Here is a 21,800-nt window from a genome sequence, read left to right as displayed (position 1 = left end):
GTTCTCCTGTTAAGAAAACATTCCACATGGTATAAAGGACAATCTGATCCTGAAAATGAAAACTAAGCCTGTTGCTCTATCCGAGGTCTGAATACAGCCCTATGGATGGAGGGTGGAGGGAGAGGGGGGGAAAACTTTTGCATTCTATAGAACATCACATACAGTCCTTTGCAAAAGTCATCGGCACATGTAAAGAAATGCTGTAGACCAAAAAATGGCTTAAAAAATAATGAAATGAAATGTTTCAGCATTAAAAAAATATATAAACAGTAATCAGTAAGCCATAATAAATGAAACAAACTCAATATTCGGTGTGAGACGACTCTTTGGCTTTAAAAAAAATCGTAGTCTCAGGTCCAGTGAGTGCAGTTTTATGCGGAAATGAGCTGTAGGTTTTACTGAGCGTCTTACAGAACCAGCCACAGTTCCTCTGGATGCTTTGACTGTCACACTCGCTTCTTCATTTTACACCTAAATTTTCCAGTAGCCTTCATTATGTTTTCTTTTTTCATCTGAAAAGTGCCCTCTTATGGAATATGCTGCTCAGGAAAAAAATTAACGTTTGGAACTCTAAAATGTTTTTGTGATGTTTTGACTCGATAATGTAGAAGTCATAAAATAGAAATCTATTACAAAGTTTGGATGAAAAAAGTCTTCTGCACAGTACTGTAGGTCATGTTTTTTATTTTCATTTGCATATTCCTATTACTATGAAGGTTATTTAAAAAAGAAAAAAATAATCATCTCTTGCTTCTACGTAAACAGTCAGGGTGGAACAAACCCTCACTGATCCATTCAGAGTGAAGAAAGGGGTATGGCAAGGGTGCCTTCTGTCACTGCTTTGCTTCAGTCTTTCCATCGATGAGATAATGAGGAAATCTGCTGACGAGCTAGCCTGGGTGGGTGACCGGGTCAATGGCCACGCAATCAACAACCTTCATTATGTAGATGACATTGTTCTGATTGCTACATCACCAGAACAGCTGCAGCAACTGGTAGACAAGGTTGATACAGTCTCAAGAGAATATTCCCTCGAGATCAATGCCACCAAAATGAAGACCATGACAGCGACTCAAGAGGTAGAAGTGAGCAACATCTACTCCAATGGTGTGCTACTTGAGCAAGGCAGCTTGTTCAAGTACCTTGGGGCATATATCTACCAGGAAGCTAACTGTAGCAAGGAAATCCATCATCAACTTGGCATAGCTAGAACAACCATCAAAGCTTTAGCCAAACTCTGGAAAGACCACACCCTCAATAAATCTCTAAAGGTCAAATTTCTCGAAATACTCGTTTGGCCCATTACAACCTACGGTGCTGAAAGCTGGACCTTCAGGAAAGAGGATATGAAGCGCATCGAGGCATTCGAGTTGTTTGGGTACCGCAGGATTTTATGGGTTAGCTGGGTAGAACATAGAACTAATTAGTCCATTCTGCAGGAACTGAACACTCAAAGGAAACTCCTGCCTGCTATTGCTAAACATAAGCTAGCCTATTTTGGCCACATAACAAGAGCTGGAGGTCTAACATGCAATATCCTGGAGAGCCGAGTGGAGAGGACTAGATCAAGAGGTCGGCCTAGGAGGAGATGGATGGATGACATTCAAGACTGGATGGGCATGACCGGTGCCGCATGCTCTGCCTTGGCACAGGACAGGCAGGGTTGGAGGAGTGTGTGTGTGCGTCTCCTAGGATCACCAACCTTCAAACATGAGGATGGCTAGAGAGAGGGGGAGGGAGAGAGAGAGCTTCTATTTTACATTATATCCAACAGACAGCGTGTTTCCTGCTCCTGATTTTTTTCCAGGCTTTAAGATACATTCTTGTTTTAGTCATGAACTTTGAATCCAGAGAAGCATCCAATCTGAATTTATCACTATCAAACCGAATTAAACATCTCGTGCATCAAGTCCATCAAGCAGCCTTTGTGTTTCTGCTACAAACAGAGAACATGATGAAAACATTCTAACCTGATGTCCATCTGCGGCTGATGTTTTTTGTGTGAGACTTGCCTTCCTACACTGGTCCTGCTGACCCCAGAGCACCGGCTGTCCAACATCAGCACCATGACAAACACCAGCGCCATTGGCCAAAACACAAACGAAAACACACACTCAGCTGCATGGCTGCAGGATACGAAGCAGAATCAAGCTTCTCCAGCGAGCAGGATCCTCATGGCAGAGAAAAATGGTTAAAAAAGGTAGTACATCCTCAAATCTGTCTCCTTTTAGCCCCAAGGAAGGCACTAACACCAAGCTGCTGACTATCTGAACCTGTCACATCCTGTGTGTCGCTATTCATCCCCTGAGACGACCCTGTCTGGAGTTTTTTTTACTCTCCTTTTCAGTTAAAACCTCCTCTGAGTCTCAATTGTCACTCGTTAATGATATGTTATTGTTGTTTTTTGTTTTTTTTTGCAAAAGCTCTTAGGCATTAATCTTATTACACTTGTTGTCAATTATTATCTCTAAAAGTGGCAATAAATGTTAAAAATGACTTTCCTTTGTAAATCAGGAGACTCCCAAAGCATAGAAATGAGCTTTGTGCATCTAGTTACATTAATTAAAGATCGAAACACATCTCTCATGCTGCTACAGGAAAATAAAATCACAACACATCTATTGCTAACTTTAAACTTTGAAAAGTTTCAGCGTGCGCGATCAAGGTTTGAGTCTTGCTTTGTGACAAAACAAGAGGTTAAGAGATGCGGGCTTAACTCCGACACACCTGCGTGCAAGCCCTGTATTGATCTCGTTTCCTCTTTGCACTAGATGTATGTTCTTCAATCCATGAAGAGATTCATGTCAGCAAATCATGTGATTTAGAAGTGAAACATGGTAGAAGTCTAACAAAGCCCTAAGGGTCACAAAGATCCAGCAGAGAGAAGAGGATCAAACCTCCACTGATGGGCTGGAAAATGTGTATATGGAACACACACAGAGAAACAGACAGAGAGAGACATAGAGAGAGAGAGAGAGACAGAGCGAGAGAGAGAGACATAGAGGGACAGAGAGACAGAAAGAGACAGACAGAGAGAGAAAGAGAGAGAGAAAGAGAGGGACAGAGACAGAGAGAGAGACAGAGAGAAACAGACAGAGATAGACAGAGAGACAAAGAGAGAGAGGGACAGAGACAGACAGAGAGAGAGACAGACAGAGAGAGAGACAGACAGAAACAGAGAGAGAGAGACAAACAGAGAAAGAGCGAGGGAGGGACAGAGACGGAGAGACAGAGAGAGAGAGACAGACAGACAAAGAGAGAGAAGAAAGAAAGAAAGACAGCGTTTTCACACTCAGCCTGAATATGTGCATTGCATTTGATTCTGGGGTCAGTTAGGGGAGGGGCTAATTATTGCAATATTTGCTGATAATTCATTACAAATCATGGCTCGATTGCACAATTTCAATTCCACTTGTTGCTCTTGTGCATGCAGGTTTGCAAAATGGTAGGCACTTGTTTTTATTATTAGTGTTTTTAAAAATAATTTTCCTTGGTAGCTATTAACATTCAAATACTTGCTGTTTGATGGAGGTTTTGTTGTGCAGGGTTCTCCAGAAAATCTGAAGCAGCCGGCTAAAAAAAAGTACTTGGCGGCTCTGGAATTTACGGCGGCAAAGTCAAAGGCACGCTAATTCTAGGGCATTACCCCCCAGGAAATTTTGAAATGTACAAGCCTTCTGGTACATTCTCAGCTAATAAATTACTAACCATTTTCCTGTAAAATACTTTCAAAATATGTATGAAATTTCCCTACAGATGTGTTTGTGTGCTTGGCTTTCTCAGTTACCCTCTGTAGTACGCTGCCTGGCTCTGTAACATAACTACATACACTACGGCGTGGTCATGTGGTCCGGCTCAGCCAATCCGAGCATGAGACTTGATCAACAAATATGATGGCACTTCTGGCAATTGAAGACAATTTCATAATGAAATAATTGGATTTGCAGCAAATTATTGGCAGTGGAGATGATATAAATCACTTGAAAATTGAAAGGTAAATTTTTTGGGGAGGATTGAGTAGCCGGCACAGACTGTGTAGGTGGAGAAAACCGCCGGTCGCCGGCGCTTGTGGACATCTCTGGTTTTGACCTTAGCTTGACACTGACCAGTGGTTCGAGTGAAGCCTTTACATTGAATTCTAAATTACCGTATGGTTAGTGCCATTTGCCACAATTTAATGCATTCTTCGCTCTGTATATCCATAAGATGTTGCGTTTTCTCCTCTGACCAACTCTTTTGACACCATCACCAAACTTGAACCAGGAAGTACCATGACAAGTTAAACCAGTCACAACCAGAAACCAAAACCCATGAATAATTGGGATCATGCCGAGGTGTTGTTGAAGGAGGCCCCAGACCGGGGATCGGTTTCCTCAAAAACAGCTTTGACTCTCCACTAAACAGACAAGAAAAAGCCTCAAGTCTGTAAATGAAACAATTGTCAGGAAGTAAAGGAAAAATCAACAGATAGAATAAAAGTTCAGGCTCAGGAAAACGGTTCCCTCCGCTCGAGATCATCCACGTTTGATGAATGAGGCAGAGAGAGAAAAGATGAAATGCTTCTGGTTTCTAACGAGGTCAGAAACGGCAGATGTGTTAATCGAGGAAAACAGCTGGGTGTGTGGAGATGGATGGAAGGAGAGATGAATGGCAGAAGAGGAAGTGTGTGTGTGGGGGGGAGGAGGGCGATGAAGCGATGTCAGGTTGTGAACGCAAATTGGTTTTTACAGCATCGGCGGTTAAATTGAGAACAGATCAAGGCGAAACTGCGGCTGGAATTAGAAACGGTCAATCAATTAGACAAATGGACTCTGAAGTGTGAGCTACGTAAACACAGACAGGAGCCATTACTCAAAAGCGTTTAATTACTGCACAAAGAGCAAACAGCAGGAAATAATGCTCAGTATGCTCAACTAGACACAGCTATGAGCTTATAGGCTTCTCGTATTTCCTGTATCACAGTCACACACTGCATCTCGAAGAAGGATAAAGGATGCCAACAGCGTCAATGGGGATGCCTCCGCCCGGTAGACTACATGCCTTATTAAATTGTGATTTGGGGATGGACATTTGACCTCACAGTAATCTTGACCTGGTGAAAATACTTGTATTAGCCTTGGAGATATTGTGTTCACAAGGTTTGCAGACAGACATTTGACCTCACAGTGACCTTGACCTGAGACCTTTTGATCTCAAAATGTAATCAGTTTATCTTTGTCCCCAAATGCACAAATGGTGAAAGTTTGGTGAAATTCCTTTCATTTGCCTTGGAGATATTGTGTTCACAAGGTTTTCGGACAGACATTTGACCTCACAGTGACCTTGACCTTAGACCTTTTGATCTCAAAATCTAATCAGTTCATGTTTGTCCCAAAGTGCACAAATGGTGAAAGTTTGGTGAAATTCCTTTCATTAGCCTTTGAGATATCGTGTTCACAAGGTTTTGGGAGGGACACACGCACGGACGCACACACGCATGGACGGACAGACGGACAACCCGAAAACATAATGCCTCCTGCACCTTACGGTGGCGGAGGCATAAAAACAACCTGAAAGGACTAAAAAAAGCAACTGGACTTGCTTGAAATTCTTGAAGACGTTTCACCTCTCATCCGAAAGGCTTCTTCAATTCTGCCTGACTAGTGCGGAGTTCCAGGTATTTATCCTCTAGTGGACCAAAAGCAACCCTAAGGAGAGTTGCTGAGGTCACATGGATTGTTGAGCCTCTCAGTCATCCTGTTGCTTTTAGGGTCACTGGGGGCCGGGTGTGAACGATGTTAGCAGCCTAGAGGGTCATTAGAGTGATCTGTGGGTCGCTGGCTCTCTCTGCCATCATGTGAGTCAGTGAACTCAGCTGAGTCTTGGTATGGATGTGTATTCAGTTTTCTGGGAAGTGTGCCAAGGACTGCATTGTAGGTGGCTGATAAGTGGTGTCTCAGACCACCTCCTCTGTTCAGTGATGGTCTTCCAGGTTGACAAAGATGGTTTCGTTGTTAACAGCCCTAATGACTCACTAGGCTGCTAACATTGTTTACACCTGGCCCCCAGTGACCTACACCTACAGGATGACTCAACGACCCAGGTGACCTCAACGACGCTTCTTAGGGTTGCTTTTGGTCCACTAGAAGATAAATATCTGGACCTCCCCACTAGTCAGACAGAACTGAAGAAGCCTTTTGGATGAAAGGTGAAACATCTTCAAGAATTTCAAGCAAGTCCAGTTGCCTTCTGACTGAGAACCTTTACAGGCAACCTGAAAGGACCTGAGCACATGAAGATATGGCTTGTCAAGGTTGATAGACAAGAAGTCGAGTGTCCTGGAGCACCTTTGGGATGGATGAACAGCTTATGGGTGTGATTTTTAGGTGTCCACAAATATTTTATCGATATAGTGTAGCATGCTGCAGGAAGGAAGTCTGACCTGAGCAGTGAGGCAGGGAGCCGCTCCAGTGGCCGGTGAGCTGGCAGGTCTGTGTGGCATCTCCAATCAGCCGCTGTCCTCCCATGCATGTGTAGCGGACGGTGGAACCAAATGTAAACTTTTCTCCAATTAGAAGTGCGTGAGGCGGCACACTAGGGTGACCACAGTCCACCTCTGAAACAGAATACTTCATGAAAGCCAAATTTTTTAAAAAATTCAACTGAAAGACTAATTACCTCTTGCTATTTGACAGATTTTTACAAATATATGCTGAATTTCCTGTTCATTTTTCCTTTCTTGATCCATAGAGTTATTATTGCCCCTAGTGGTCAGACATGGTAACTGCAACAAGTGCAAATTGGGCAGGAATCAAGCTGCCCCATGTTTAGAGATGAAGCACCAGGAAAAAACAAACAAACAAACAAACGAACAAACGAACAAAAAAACATGTAAACAATTCCACGGTTGTGTTTGGGCTCGATTAATCCTCCATGGCTGCCAAGATCTTGTTTTTATTTCAATATAAATAACTGGAATGAATAAATTTCCAGAAACAAAGGCACAGTGTCAGAGTGTCAGGGCAGACAGTATGTCTCTGATGGACAGAACCATTACTCTGGATAAGATACACTGCTAGATACACTTTTTCACAGTTATTCCATGAAATTGAGTCGTACATGAGCTGATAGCCAACGAGGCGCGTAGCACCGAGTTGTCTATAATCCATGTACGGCGAGATTGAGTGGAATAACTGTTTTATTCAATATACATTCACTGGAGGGCGGCACGGTGGTGTAGTGGTTAGCGCTGTCGCCTCACAGCAAGAAGGTCCTGGGTTCGAGCCCCGGGGCCGGCGAGGGCCTTTCTGTGTGGAGTTTGCATGTTCTCCCTGTGTCCACGTGGGTTTCCTCCAGGTGCTCCGGTTTCCCCCACAGTCCAAAGACATGCAGGTTAGGTTAACTGGTGACTCTGAATTGACCGTAGGTGTGAATGGTTGTCTGTGTCTATGTGTCAGCCCTGTGATGACCTGGCGACTTGTCCAGGGTGTACCCCGCCTTTCGCCCGTAGTCAGCTGGGATAGGCTCCAGCTTGCCTGCGACCCTGTAGAAGGATAAAGCGGCTAGAGATAATGAGATGAGATTCACTGGATTTTGAGAAATGGAGCATTTTTATTTTAATTTTTTGCAAATTTGATACATAAAAACTTTTGTTTTTCTCTACTCATGGTATATGAGCTGATAGCCTAGTAGTAGAGTAGCCAATCAGAGCGCGTGATTGCTCATATCCAGTGAATGTGGATAGAATAATGTAAATGATACTGCTATATACTTTTTCTGTTTGTATCCATCGAGGCAACCTTCAACTCCTTTTCCACACTTTCACACTTAAGTTACGTCTTCGCTTTGACAAAGTAGTGAGAAAGTTGTTGATTAGCTGCCGAACACGTAACACAGAAAAACTCTCGACCTAAAAATGCAACTTGAGATGCATAATGAAGTTATGAACCGAGTTCCCACACTCACATTTACGAACAATAGCTCCAAGTGTGACACTTTCATGAGCTTCTTCTTTCACTACTTCGCTAATAAAATGCGGAACATTCCAGAGCACGATCGCTCACAAGGAGCAGGAGCTTCCTCATTAAAATTGTACTTCCCGTTATTTTCATAATTGTTTGCAGCAATTATGATAATGCAGGTGAGGGAAAGAGGATGCAGTTACTGCCTCGAGAGCAAGCGAGAACATTTTCCTTAACTAAACCCCAGACTGAATTAAAGACATCTGCAGCACGCTGATCTCAAAATGACTGCAGGTTTTGTTTTCGAGCGCAGGAGGTGTTATGGTTTAAAATGGAAGAATTTTCAAAGATGGTGGTGGTTTATGTTATACAACTATCATCACAGCAGCAAGCTGTTATTTTAAAAGCTGTTATTTTAAGAAGCAGGATGATCCACAGGAAGGAGATGGGTGTGTATCTGCTCAGCGACTTTTATAAACATAAATGTATCCAAAAATGTACAGTATGGTTTTGGACTGCTGATGTCAAATAATAATAATAATAATAATAATAATAATAAATGCAAAAAAGGTCTTATTGTGCTTGATTACATTGAATATGTCATTTTCTTTTCTTTTTTTTTTTTTAATTTACATTACAGGCATTTAGAGGATGCTCTTATTCAGAGTGATGCACAACATACCCAGAACAGACTAGGGAGCATTTGAAGGTTAGATGCCTTACTTAAAGTGCATATCACGGGTAAATTCAGGAGCAAGATCAATGTAATTCTCCTATTTTATACTCAACTTTGGTCAAATATCTGTCACATTTTGCGAAATTTTTTTATCTTGCGCAATACCAGAAAAATTCAGTTGAAATCAAGCCATTTGAGGCGGATTGGTCCGCCTCTGAAAAAACTTGGCATTTGGATTTCCCAGCAAACATTGATTTTCGTGACGTCACGTGCGGGACGCCTCCCTCTGAATCCTACATCAGCGCTGGCTTGTTTATGAGAAAACGACCTGGTAGTTTTCTGCAAATTTCTTCAACGTTATCACGTAATTATTAAAATGGTTAACAGATGTATCGTAGGAGGGTGTAGCAACACCAATCTTGATGGGATTAGTACTCATCGTTTCCCACATTGCGCTCAGGTGACAATTCCATATTTCAATGCAAAATCGCTAGCTGCTAAACTTGGTCTACACAGGCTGTGCACTGAAACCGTGCAAGCTCTCGCAGCCTGCTGGCGCTTCCGCTGGTGACGTCACGAATCTGGCTCCAGACTCCCTTGGGATTTTTCCAGACGCGTTTAGTTATTTTATTTTTTTTCTGCTGTAGACAGATGGCCTTGTGCAAAATTACCCTTCTGGATGAGTGTGTAAAGGGACATACTTTCATATATATATAAAAAAAAAATTGGTCCAGGATATGCACTTTAAGGGCACTTCAGCCATTGGTTTACAGTTATTTAACACAAAAGGCTTTTAGCACAACCCTATATTCTTTAGCACAAGATCCAAGAACACTTACTCTTTATTATGAATACTTACTGATCATGTTTAAAGATGTTTGATGGATTTTTTAATGAAAGTTGCAGAGATTCCGATCGAAAATGAGCGATTTAATTTCCCCACTCCGCCATCTTGAAACCGCCATGTTTGATGTAGCCTGCATATTAGTCACCAATCCTCCCTCCAAATTATTTAACACAGCACATCCCCTGACCCAGTACACCGCTACAGCCAACCTCCAGGTTTGTTTTGTCTTTATTAAAGTGCTAAGCTTAAAGGAACAGTCCACCGTACTTCCATAATGAAATATGCTCTTATCTGAATTGAGACGAGCTGCTCCGTACCTCTCCGAGCTTTGCGCGACCTCCCAGTCAGTCAGACGCGCTGTCACTCCTGTTAGCAATGTAGCTAGGCTCAGCATGGCTAATGGTATTTTTTGGGGCTGTAGTTAGATGCGACCAAACTCTTCCGCGTTTTTCCTGTTTACATAGGTTTATATGACCAGTGATATGAAACAAGTTCAGTTACACAAATTGAAATGCAGCGATTTTCTATGCTATGGAAAGTCCGCACTATAATGACAGGCATACTAACACTTTCTGCGCGCTTCGGCAGTGCATTGATATCTGAGCTCCGTATCAATGCGCTGTCGAAGCGCGCAGAAGGTGTTAGTACGCCTGTCATTATAGTGCGGACTTTCCATAGCATAGAAAATCGCTACGTTTCAATTTTTTTAACTGAACTTGTTTCATGTCACTGGTCATATAAACCTATGTAAACAGGAAAAACGCGGAAGAGTTTGGTCGCATCTAACTACAGCCCCAAAAAATACCATTGGCCATACTGAGCCTAGCTACATTGCTAACAGGAGTGACAGCACGTCTGACTGACTGGGAGGTCGCGCAAAGCTCGGAGAGGTACGGAGCAGCTCGTCTCAATTCAGATAAGAGCATATTTCATTATGGAAATACGGTGGACTGTTCCTTCAAATCATATATCATATTTATTATTTACAATTTGCTAATTTGATAAAGAATGAAAAGTCAAGTGAAATTCACAAGAGTTGAAAGAAAGCTTTTTGTTTGTTCTTTAATTTTATTTTTTACAAAATAAAAAAGGTCGAAAAAAAGGAAAGCTATGTACAGCTATTTCAATTATTTTATTACGCTTTTTACATTTTAGATAATTGCTGTGACTTCTAAATGCAAGAAAGCGAAATAATTTAACTGATCAGAAGTGACGTAAGTTATCTATGAAGGTGTCCACAATTCAAGGTTTGTTATGGCTTAACTACAAACATCTAAAGACACCAAAGAATCAGATTTTCAGTCCACATTTCAGGGATCAACAACTGATCCTTAACATGCACAGCAGCAGAAATTCCGGCTTCCAGTCCCTCAGCAATCATAATAAACCCCTTCCTATGTCAAGATGAGTATTTTTTTTTTCAGTTATTGTGACCATAATCCAGAGTTGTGCTAAAAGACTTGAGATTTGTGCTGAATAACCAGAAACCCAGCCATTCCTGCTAGTCCAGAGACTCAAACCAGCAACCCTTTGGTCCCAAAGCTGCTTCTCTAACTATTAGGCCATGAGCATACCTGTCAACCCTCCCATTTTTCCCGGGAAATCCCTTATTTTGACTTATTTCCCGCTGTCTTCCCGTTTTTTTATTTTCCCGAAAATATCCCGTATTTTCACATTATATAAAAGTCCTGTATTTTCACAATATAAAAAAGTTGGTAGGTCCAGAATTCATGATGCGCCTCTGACAGGAGTTTACAGCAGGAAGTCGGGCCATGAATTCACGTCCCCGCCCTCTCAGGCATCAGTAATTACATAACTACGTCCGGAGGCGAGGCTGAACGGTCCAGTGTTGCCAGATTGGGCGGTTTCCCGCCCAAGTTGGGCGGTTTCAAGTGCATTTTGGCGGGTTTTGAACATATTTTGGGCTGGAAAACGTCAGCAGTATTTGGCAACACTGATTAGGTCTGAGGTGAAGATGGCGATGCTAAGAGCTAAGAAAAACATTAGCCTCTCTTTCTTTGATGATTTCAACAAGTGCGTGGCTGGAATGTTCCCAGACTCTTCCATCGCAAAGAAATTTTCCATGGGGAAAACGAAAGCCTCCCAAATAATCAAAGGTAAGCTACACATGTTTACATTAAGTATGTCCTGGCTAAGACCTCATAAATAGCCTAGTGTAAACTAATTGGTGTATTAACTGTTTTATCCACTCATTGTCTATTTTATTTTCTGAAACTTACCCATTTTAAATCACTCTTGGTTTAGTATCTTATATTACTCTTTATCTCTTTATTACTCTATCTATCTATCTATCTATCTATCTATCTATCTATCTATCTATCTATCTATCTATCTATCTATCTATCTATCTATCTATCTATCTATCTATCTATCTATCTATCTATCTATCTATCTAGCGTTCCGAGGCCATGACTATGGTACAACCATAATAAATTGCAATGGAATTGAATTTATTGACTGGTTATATAATGACCTTTCTTATTTTAACATAAGATACATATTTTAGCCCTTAATTTGGGAAATAACTGGTACCACTGAAAGCAAATAAAAATAAATGTATAGTTTATTCACAAATGCACTCTATAAACCATAAGCATATTGAGTTTGGGTCTTGGCTATCACCAACATGCACCAGAGTACAGGAAATCACAAATACTAGATAGAAAATTGCCCCCCATTCAACTACACACCCACTTTTGGTGAAGGGTATGACTTTCCGAAATTTTCCCTTATTTTGAGTTAAAAATCTGGGAAATATCCCTTTTTTCAAACCTCAAAGTTGACAGGTATGCATGAGACCTTCATTGCAAGACATATAAAAACAAACTAACAGCTTTTCTGGACCACAAACTGTTTAGTAACCATGACGATAACCATTTGGAGCAGTTCGTAGTGCCCTTGTCTAGGAGCACGGTGCAATTTGGAACTCAGTCGGTGAGTTACACGCACACAGAGGGGAGAGTAAGAGAAAACTAATTTCACATGGTGAGCTCTACCAAAGAGAAATGTTTTTAATTAAAAGTTTAATGAAAAGTCTGTCCATTCTTTTAATCAAGAATGGACAGACTTTTACATCTTCATTCTTCCCACTGTCACATATGTTCTGAGAGCGTGTGGCTATTATTATTATTATTATTATTAATAAAATTGGTTAAGACTGTTAAGGCAGACATGCCATATACGTTTCAATTATTTCATATTATATATTTTATATTTAAATATGCAAATAGATTCACTCTGACTGGCTGACATCCAACTCTGTCATTCACACCCAGGGATTCTGTTAGCCAATCAGATTGAAATTACAGTGGTGCTTGAAAGTTTGTGAACCCTTTAGAATTTTCTATATTTCTGCATAAATATAACCTAAAACATCATCAGATTTTCACACAAGTCCTAAAAGTAGATAAAGAGAACCCAGTTAAACAAATGAGACAAAAATATTATACTTGGTCATTTATTTATTGAGGAAAATGATCCAATATTACATATCTGTGAGTGGCAAAAGTATGTGACCCTCGAGGATTAGCAGGTAATTTGAAGGTGAAATTCGAGTCAGGTGTTTTCAATCAATGGGATGACAATCAGGTGTGAGTGGGCACCCTGTTTTATTTAAAGAACAGGGATCTATCAAAGTCTGAGCTTCACAACACATGTTTGTGGAAGTGTATCATGGCACGAACAAAGGAGATTTCTGAGGACCTCAGAAAAAGCGTTGTTGATGCTCATCAGGCTGGAAAAGGTTACAAAACCATCTCTAAAGAGTTTGGACTCTACCAATCCACAGTCAAACAGATTGTGAACAAATGGAGGAAATTCAAGACCATTGTTACCCTCCCCAGGAGTGGTAGACCAACAAAGATCACTCCAAGAGCAAGGTGTGCAATAGTCGGCAAGGTCACAAAGGACCCCAGGGTAACTTCTAAGCAACTGAAGGCCTCTCTCACATTGGCTAATGTTAATGTTCATGAGTCCACCATCAGGAGAACACTGAAAAACAATGGTGTGCATGGCAGGGTTGCAAGGAGAAAGCCACTGCTCTCCAAAAAGAACATTGCTGCTCGTCTGCAGTTTGCTCAAGATCATGTGGACAAGCCAGAAGGCTATTGGAAAAATGTTTTGTGGATGGATGAGACCCAAATAGAACTTTTTGGTTGAAATGAGAAGTGTTGTGTTTGGAGAAAGGAAAACACTGCATTCCAGCATAAGAACCTTATCCCATCTGTGAAACATGGCGGTGGTAGTATCATGGTTTGGGCCTGTTTTGCTGCATCTGGGCCAGGACGGCTTGCCATCATTGATGGAACAATGAATTCTGAATTATACCAGTGAATTCTAAAGGAAAATGTCAGGACATCTGTCCATAAACTGAATCTCAAGAGAAGGTGGGTCATGCAGCAAGACAACAACCCTAAGCACACAAGTCGTTCTACCAAAGAATGGTTAAAGAAGAATAAAGTTAATGTTTTGGAATGGCCAAGTCAAAGTCCTGACCTTAATCCAATGGAAATGTTGTGGAAGGACCTGAAGCGAGCAGTTCATGTGAGGAAACCCACCAACATCCCAGAGTTGAAGCTGTTCTGTACGGAGGAACGGGCTAAAATTCCTCCAAGCCGGTGTGCAGGACTGATCAACAGTTACCGGAAACGTTTAGTTGCAGTTATTGCTGCACAAGGGGGTCACACCAGATACTGAAAGCAAAGGTTCGCATACTTTTGCCACTCATAGATATGTAATATTGGATCATTTTCCTCAATAAATAAATGACCAAGTATAATATTTTTGTCTCATTTGTTTAACTGGGTTCTCTTTATCTACTTTTAGGACTTGTGTGAAAATCTGATGATGTTTTAGGTCATATTTATGCAGAAATATAGAAAATTCTAAAGGGTTCACAAACTTTCAAGCACCACTGTATGTGTACATGTTAACCACTAGGCCAACTTGCGGTTCGAATTTCCATAAACAGGATATAAAAAAACAGCCCTGATGTACAGAACAATTTCTACTATCAGATCCACTGCAAAAAAAAAAAGGATCATTACGGACGTCATACAAGGATAGAACAAATGGAGTACAAAAGATGAAGAAATGTGCGCACACCATGATGACAGACAAAGATGAAGGAAAAAAAAGAAAAGAAAACTTAGTTTCAGGTCATTTTGTGCAGCTGTAGCTGCTTGGGAATTATGTTTAGATCTGGCAACCCAGTCTTGTAGACGTACTATATTATTCAGTTCAGCTCAGTTTCATTCATAGCTCTAAACGTACAATGTCATGCCTTTTTATCTCATAAGAAAGAAATCAAAATAAAAACACAGGAACATACCGATACACTCTGGTAACGGTCGATCCCAGTAAGCCACTGGCTGGCAGGTCAGGACAGACGCCCCGAAGAGGTAATACCCGGGATTGCAGTCGTACGACACGACAGTGCCAAAGGTGAAATTCCCAAACTCGATTTTACTCTTCCGGATGGAATTGGGTGGTATCCCAGGATCGGTGCAGTTAACCACTGAAGAAACAAAGCAAAAAACAAGCAAACAAACAAACAAACAAACACAGTTTGACACAGTGCGTCAGTAGCAGCAAACACAATAAAGAAATTAGTCAAGGTGCATTAATGCATTCTGAAATACAGGAATTAGTAACAATTGTCCTTGACTGTGTTTTTACTACTTTTATCACACCATGTAAAGCGATGATGACAGTCGTGAATGCTATTTCAAAATTGCGTTACTGAGAAATGACTCCAAAAAGCAACGGAATACGGAATTTTCTTTGAAAAGGCTTTGAAAAGAGTTCACCTCTGCAGCTGGGAGGTTGATGGCTCCACTGGCGGTCAGGAAGGCACTGGGCCTGAGACGGTCCCTCCAGCATGTAGCCATCATTGCAGAGGAAGTTGACCACATCGTCCAGGTTGAAACCGTCTCCCACCGTACGCCCGTATATCGGACTTCCTGGGTGCCCGCAGCTGATTGCTGTCATGGAGGAAATATTTGCAATCGTGTTCAAAACTAATGAACACTTTTTTTCCCTGTCAAAATTGGAATGAAATTTTTTCGCACACAAAATTGGATGTGAATTTTTGAACAGTAGGGTATTTAAGGCCCGGTCCCACAATACTGCTAACTATAACTACAACTATAACTATCAATAAATGGGTCCCTTGCAGTTTATGTGGTCGGTGCTCACACCAGACCGATAACGATCCCTATAGCCCAGGCCTGGGTTTATCCGTATCGCTGAGATTGCTTCTGGAGCCATTTTTCCAGACTTAGCCCAGATCCGATAAAACATCTGACCAATCAGGTAATTGTTTACATGTGACGTCGTCTGAGCACGTGCTATTTTTCCCCGGCCATCTTTGTACATCCTTGTTGCATCATGAAGTCATGGAATACAGATTCACGGAAAATAAAAGATATAATATAAAGCTTGGATCTTTTATTCACAGATGTGATTATTTTCCATGAAGTAAATTAATAAAGTAAACAGATAGCAGGTAAGATATTTTAATTATGAACTTCGGCAGTCCAAACATTTAATTGTTTTAGACTTTTTAATTTTTTATCCGTGATGCATCATTCGTATGAAATCAGTAACCAAATCTGTAATATACTGAAACGTCCGTGACCAATCCGTAAATTATTAGCATCCGTGATGCATCCGGATTAAAATCTGTAACCGCTTTGTATTTTGTATCCTTTTTTATTATATTTCCGTAATCCGTGACCTATCCATATTATATCAACCACTGGAGTGTGTACATGGGTTGTTTTGAAGTCCAAGCTGTACAGTACGACCCGGAATAATGTGCTACTACTTGGAAAAAACTTCCATGACTATTCCTAAATTGCATGTGTTCATTTCCCTGAGTGTCAGGACCCAGCGATATTATAGTGGGGATTATAGTTGTGGTGTTTCTGCTCCAGACTGGAACTAAATTCAGGCAGAGGGAGAGTCAGAGTTGGAGTTATGGGTGTAGTTATAGTTATCGGTGTTGTGGGACCGGGCCCTTACTCTTATATAAAATTAAAGAAACTCACACTTTAGATTTACTATATTAAAAGTACAGACCCCACAATAGAACAGAAACTCAACACAAATCTTTTACTTTTTCAAACCTTTGCATGTCCACCTTTGTTTTCGATGAGACTCAGTCATCCACAGTGCGGACGATACCAGTGTTACATGAATTCCTGGAGCGGTTTTTCCATTCCTCAAAGACCATTTTTTCAGCTGCTCTTTCCTACAGGGGTCATGTTTCTCTACCTTTCTCTTAAAAATACCCCAAAGGTGTTCTTTTGGATTCAAGTCAGGTGACATACTTGACCAGGCCATACTTTTCACGATTGTCTTCTTTCGAAGCCCTTGCGTGATTTTGATGGTGTGCTTTGGATCGTTATCATGTTGGAACATTCCTCTTCTGCCAAGCTTCTGGAGAATGGGCATCATCTTATCAGGCAGTGTTTTAGTAAACCTACAGGCTTTCATGGTTTCATCTCCCCAATACCTTTTGTACTCATGCAGCCCCGTATCATGACACACCCACCTCCGTGCTTCACTGTCAGGACGATGCGTTCACTATGGTAGTCCTGGTCTGGTTCACGCCAAACAAACTGGGCCCCAGCTGAGCCCAACAAATTTATCTTGGTGTCATCTGACCACAGAATGTGCTCCCAATATTCATCAGGTTTCTTTTCATCTTGTGGTTTTGTGTCAAAGCGCAAGCAAAGGTTTTTTCGGGCTTCCGACCGTTCGCCTTATAATCCGGAGATCATGAGTTTGAATCCTGGTGAGAATAGGAGAGCAAAACTGTCCTGTGCTCTCAGGGAGGGAGATAGAGGTGGCATAGAACTTATACACACAGTGGGGACCCCCCTATGTCCACAATCTCAAGGTTTACCATGGATAGTAGTGAACACCATGTATAAAGCTTGGTTTTCATACACATACATACCTATGATAAAGTTTAAAGTGCTGATGACACGTTTTTGACATCTTTGGCGATGTTTTATAACATAAAAAGTAATTCCCGATGATCCATATATTAATTCACGAAGGCACCTATTTTACAAGTTATGATAAAAAACGTGGCTATTTGGGCAAATTTGACGGGGCTGCAGCACCCAGGAGACGAAAGAGAAGGAGGAGCTATATGACGTCAGCGAAAGAACCTTCCTCCTAACTTACCAGTTTGTTGTTGATGCGACAGGTGTTCAGTTTGTCATTATTAGTATTATTATTATACATTATATATATATATATATATATATATATATATATATATATATTAGTTATTATGCCTTCGCGTTGTGTTGCCGGCTTTTGCTCCAAAACCCACAAGGATGGGGTAAGTTTATTCAAGTTTCCCAGAGATCCCGAGCTGCATGCGAAGTGGGTGAAGCAAGTCAGGCGCACTCGTGACAAGTGGGAGCCCTCACCAACATCCGTCCTGTGCTCTGAACACTTCGATTTGGATTGTTTTGACACCCTTCCCAGCTTAAAAGAATCTCTTGGGTGTTCAGTTCAGCACAAACATGTGTTACTACCATCAGCAGTGCCTACACAGTGTTGCCAGATTGGGAGGTTTCCCACCCAGTTGGGCGGTTCCAAGTGCATTTTGGTGGGTTTTGAACATATTTTGGGCTGGAAAACGTCAGCAGTATCTGTTGCCAGATACTGCTGAAGTTTTCCAGCCCAAAATATGTTCAAAACCCACCAAAATGCACTTGAAACCGCCCAACTGGGCGGGAAACCTCCCAATCTGGCAACACTGCCAGTATTCCGGAGGGGGTCTACTAGTAGCTATGCCGGATCCAAAGACAGTCCTCCTGTCAGAACATGTGTTGTGAAACGACATAAGATAAAGGTACGTAGAGCTATAGATTCTACATGATAATCATAAATGTAACCATAAAGTCGGCGTGATATCAGTCATGTATTTGCTTGTGAAAGCTTGCGGCTTTCATGTAACTGCCGCCTAGCAATGAGAGGCAAAGGGTAAAGAGGGTAGGCTATCATAGATTCTATTCGGAAGAGATCAACACAATTCTAGACTCCCAGAAGAGGAAGAGCTAGCACTAGAGAGTTCACCGGTGTTTTCGTGCACCATTTCCATTGAGTAGAACAGCCAGTGAACCGTAGCGTGTTCTTCCGCCGACGTCACAACATGGCCGCGAGCCACGGACCCAGTTTTCTTGCGCTGTGCAATTAAAAGTTGGATATTCGCGTAACAACAGCTTCTTTTCACGTAATTATAACAGAAATCTAACATGTTTGCCATGTTGTATAGTTTATTTAAGAAATTGCATAGAGTCATGTTCGTGTCATCAGCCCTTTAACTAATACATTGCACACAATAAGACGTCAACAACAATAATTTATAATAAATAAAACAATTATAACAATATACTGTCAAAGGTTATGTGAAGTTGGTGTCTCTGTCTCTCTCTCTCATGAACAGGATTCAGGGTACCATAAACCGGGGATAACTGAAACCACGGTTACAGGGTCAGCGGATACAGGGTGTATATAAAACAGAGGTGTATATACAGTACATAAAAAGAGGCAAACACCAGACCCAACAAACTGATGCCATCTTGTAAAGAAATAAATACTTTTACACACAAATACAGTGGGTTTTGTTGCAGGACAATGTGGTGTTGGGATTTTTTTGGGCAGGGGTGGTAAATATTTTCTTACATTTCTATATTTAGACCCTACACTATTATCTCAACTCAACACACCTGTATTTACTGTGTGTATGAAACACTGTAATGAACCTGTCTCTCACTTTTCATCTGGATTTGATCCCAAAGACTTGCTTTCTGTTTCTCTGCATTTGTCAGTCTAATCCTCCGGATCAGACGTTCTGAAGCCTGTCCTCGAGGACATGAAGGGCTTACAGTTCTACTCCAGCAGCCTAAGCACATGATCTGAGTAATGACATTTCTACAGGTGTGGTACGAGCTGGAGAGAAACTAACATGAGGGGAGAAGCTGAGGGATCCCCCAGTGATTCCAGTGCTGAAGGACCACCATAGTGTACAGTTTAACATTTGTTTCTGCCTGATCACTGATCAGCGAATTGCATCCTTAAAGACTTGAATCAGGTGTATTAATCCCCTAACACACCTATTACCCCCAGTAGACTCATTAATCCCCTAATACACATACTAATCCTGTAATATACATATTAACCCCATAATATATCTATTACCCCTTTAATACACCCACTAACCCCAATACACATAATAAACATGCAATATACACATTAACCCCCAAATACACGCATTACCCCTTTAACACACATACTAACCCCCTAGTACACATACTAATCCCATAATGCACCATTAACCCCTAATACACATATTATCCCCTTTAATGCACATATTAATCCCAAACATCTATTACCCTCAATGCATGAATTAACCCTCAACACAGAAACTAATCCCTAATACATATATAAATCCCCTAACACATATATTACCCCAACACATGCATTAACCCCACAACACACTCACTAATCCCCTAATACATCTATTATTCCAACACATCTACGAATCCATCATACACCTATTGACTCTATTCCTTAATACATGCATTAATCCCCCAACATACATACTAATACATACCCCCAATATACATACTGATCCCTAATACACCAATTAAACCCCAATACACCTATTAAACCCTTAATATGCCTATTAAACCCCCAATACACAGATTACCCCAATACATACATTAAGCCCCGAATACACATACTAATCCCTAATACACCTATTACCCCAATACATGCATTAACCCCCCAATATACATACTAATCCCATTCATCCATCTTCTATCGCTCATCCGGATCCAGTTCATGGGGGTAGCAGCCTAAGCAGAGCAGCCCAGACTTCCCTCTTCCCGGCCACCTCCACCAGCTCTTCTGGGGGAATACTGAGGCATTCCCAGACCAACCAAGAGACGTAATCTCTCCAGCGTGTCCTGGGTCTGCCCTGGGGTCTCCTCCCGGTGGGGCATGCCCAGAAAACCTCCCTTGGGAGGCATCCAGGGGGCATCCTAACAAGGTGCCCAAACCACCTCAACTGACTCCTTTTGATGTGGAGGAGCAGTGGTTCTACTTTGAGTCTTTCCCGAATGACCAAGCTTCTCACCCTGTCTCTAAGGAAGAGCCCAGCCACCCTGCAGAGGAAACTCATTTCAACCACTTGTATCCGTGATCTCATTCTTTCGGTCGCTACCCACAGCTCATGACCATAGGTGAGAGTGGGAATGTAGATGGACCAGTAAATTGAGAGCTTTGCCTTTTGGCTCAGTTCTCTCTTTACCACAACAGACTGGTTTAGCGCTGCCCCGATCCGTCTGTCCAACTCCTGCTCCCCCTTACCCTCACTCATGAACAAAACCCCGAGATACTTAAACTCCTTCACTTTAGGTAGCAACTCCCCCCTGACCCAAAGTAGGCACTCCACCCATTTCCGGCTGAGTGCCATGGCCACGGACTTGGAGGTGCTGATCCTTGTCCCAGCCACTTCGCACTCGGCTGCAAACCGTCCCAGTGCATGCTGTGAGTCACAGATTGATGAAGCCAACAGGACCACATCATCCACAAAAAGCAGAGACGTGATCCTGCTGCCACCAAACTGGACACCCTCTGCCCCTTGGCTGCACCTAGAAATTCTGTCCATAAAAGTTATGAACAGAACCGGTGACAAAGGGTATACAAAGATATACTAATCCCTAATACACCTATGAAACCCCTAATATACCCATTAAGCCCTTAAAACACACATTAACCCCTTGATACACAAACTAATCCCTAATACACATATTAACCCCAATACATGCATTAACCCCCAATATACATACTAATACATATTGTCAGGTCAGGGAATAGTTCCCTTGCTACTGCTATCGTTAATACACAGTACAACCTGCCGCAATGGACGAGTGGTTGGCATCTAAACCGGCTCCCCCACCAGCCTAGTGCTGGTGAGGAGGGTGGCATGTCACCCTGCAGGACGAAAAGTAAGATCTGTCAAAGGGCAGATGAGCTACTCGTGAGCCAACGGCCAACATGCACCAAGCGCCTGTGGAGCGCTCAGGGCACAGATGGACAAACGCATTCTGTTGGCCATCCACTGCATCCTGTCTTATCTCTGGCCATCTCAACTACTTCTTGCTGCTGGGTTCAGATACTTCAGGACGAGAGAGCGAGGCTGACGCTGCGCAACTCTCCCTCACTTTAATCAAAGTCATGTGCATGTCATGACTTCATCCCTTATCACATTACCTCTTCATTTCCA

General features: G+C 41.8%; 1 protein-coding gene across 1 annotated transcript in view; it reads right to left on the bottom strand.

Annotated features, from left to right (window-relative positions):
- The window catches only part of csmd3a (CUB and Sushi multiple domains 3a), a 631,117-nt gene that overhangs the window by 133,676 nt on the left and 475,641 nt on the right, over positions 1-21,800 (bottom strand). The window contains exons 54-56 of the mRNA XM_060900611.1: positions 15,292-15,465; positions 14,814-14,999; positions 6,422-6,595 (exon numbers count right to left, since the gene is read on the bottom strand). Of these exons, the coding sequence (XP_060756594.1) occupies positions 6,422-6,595; positions 14,814-14,999; positions 15,292-15,465 (534 nt within the window). The remainder of the gene's footprint in view (positions 1-6,421; positions 6,596-14,813; positions 15,000-15,291; positions 15,466-21,800) is intronic.

The sequence above is a fragment of the Neoarius graeffei genome, chromosome 19 (genome assembly GCF_027579695.1).
Source record: "Neoarius graeffei isolate fNeoGra1 chromosome 19, fNeoGra1.pri, whole genome shotgun sequence".
Taxonomy (NCBI): domain Eukaryota; kingdom Metazoa; phylum Chordata; class Actinopteri; order Siluriformes; family Ariidae; genus Neoarius; species Neoarius graeffei.
Note: the sequence above shows the minus strand (reverse complement) of the source record. Positions and strands in the feature narration are given on the sequence as shown.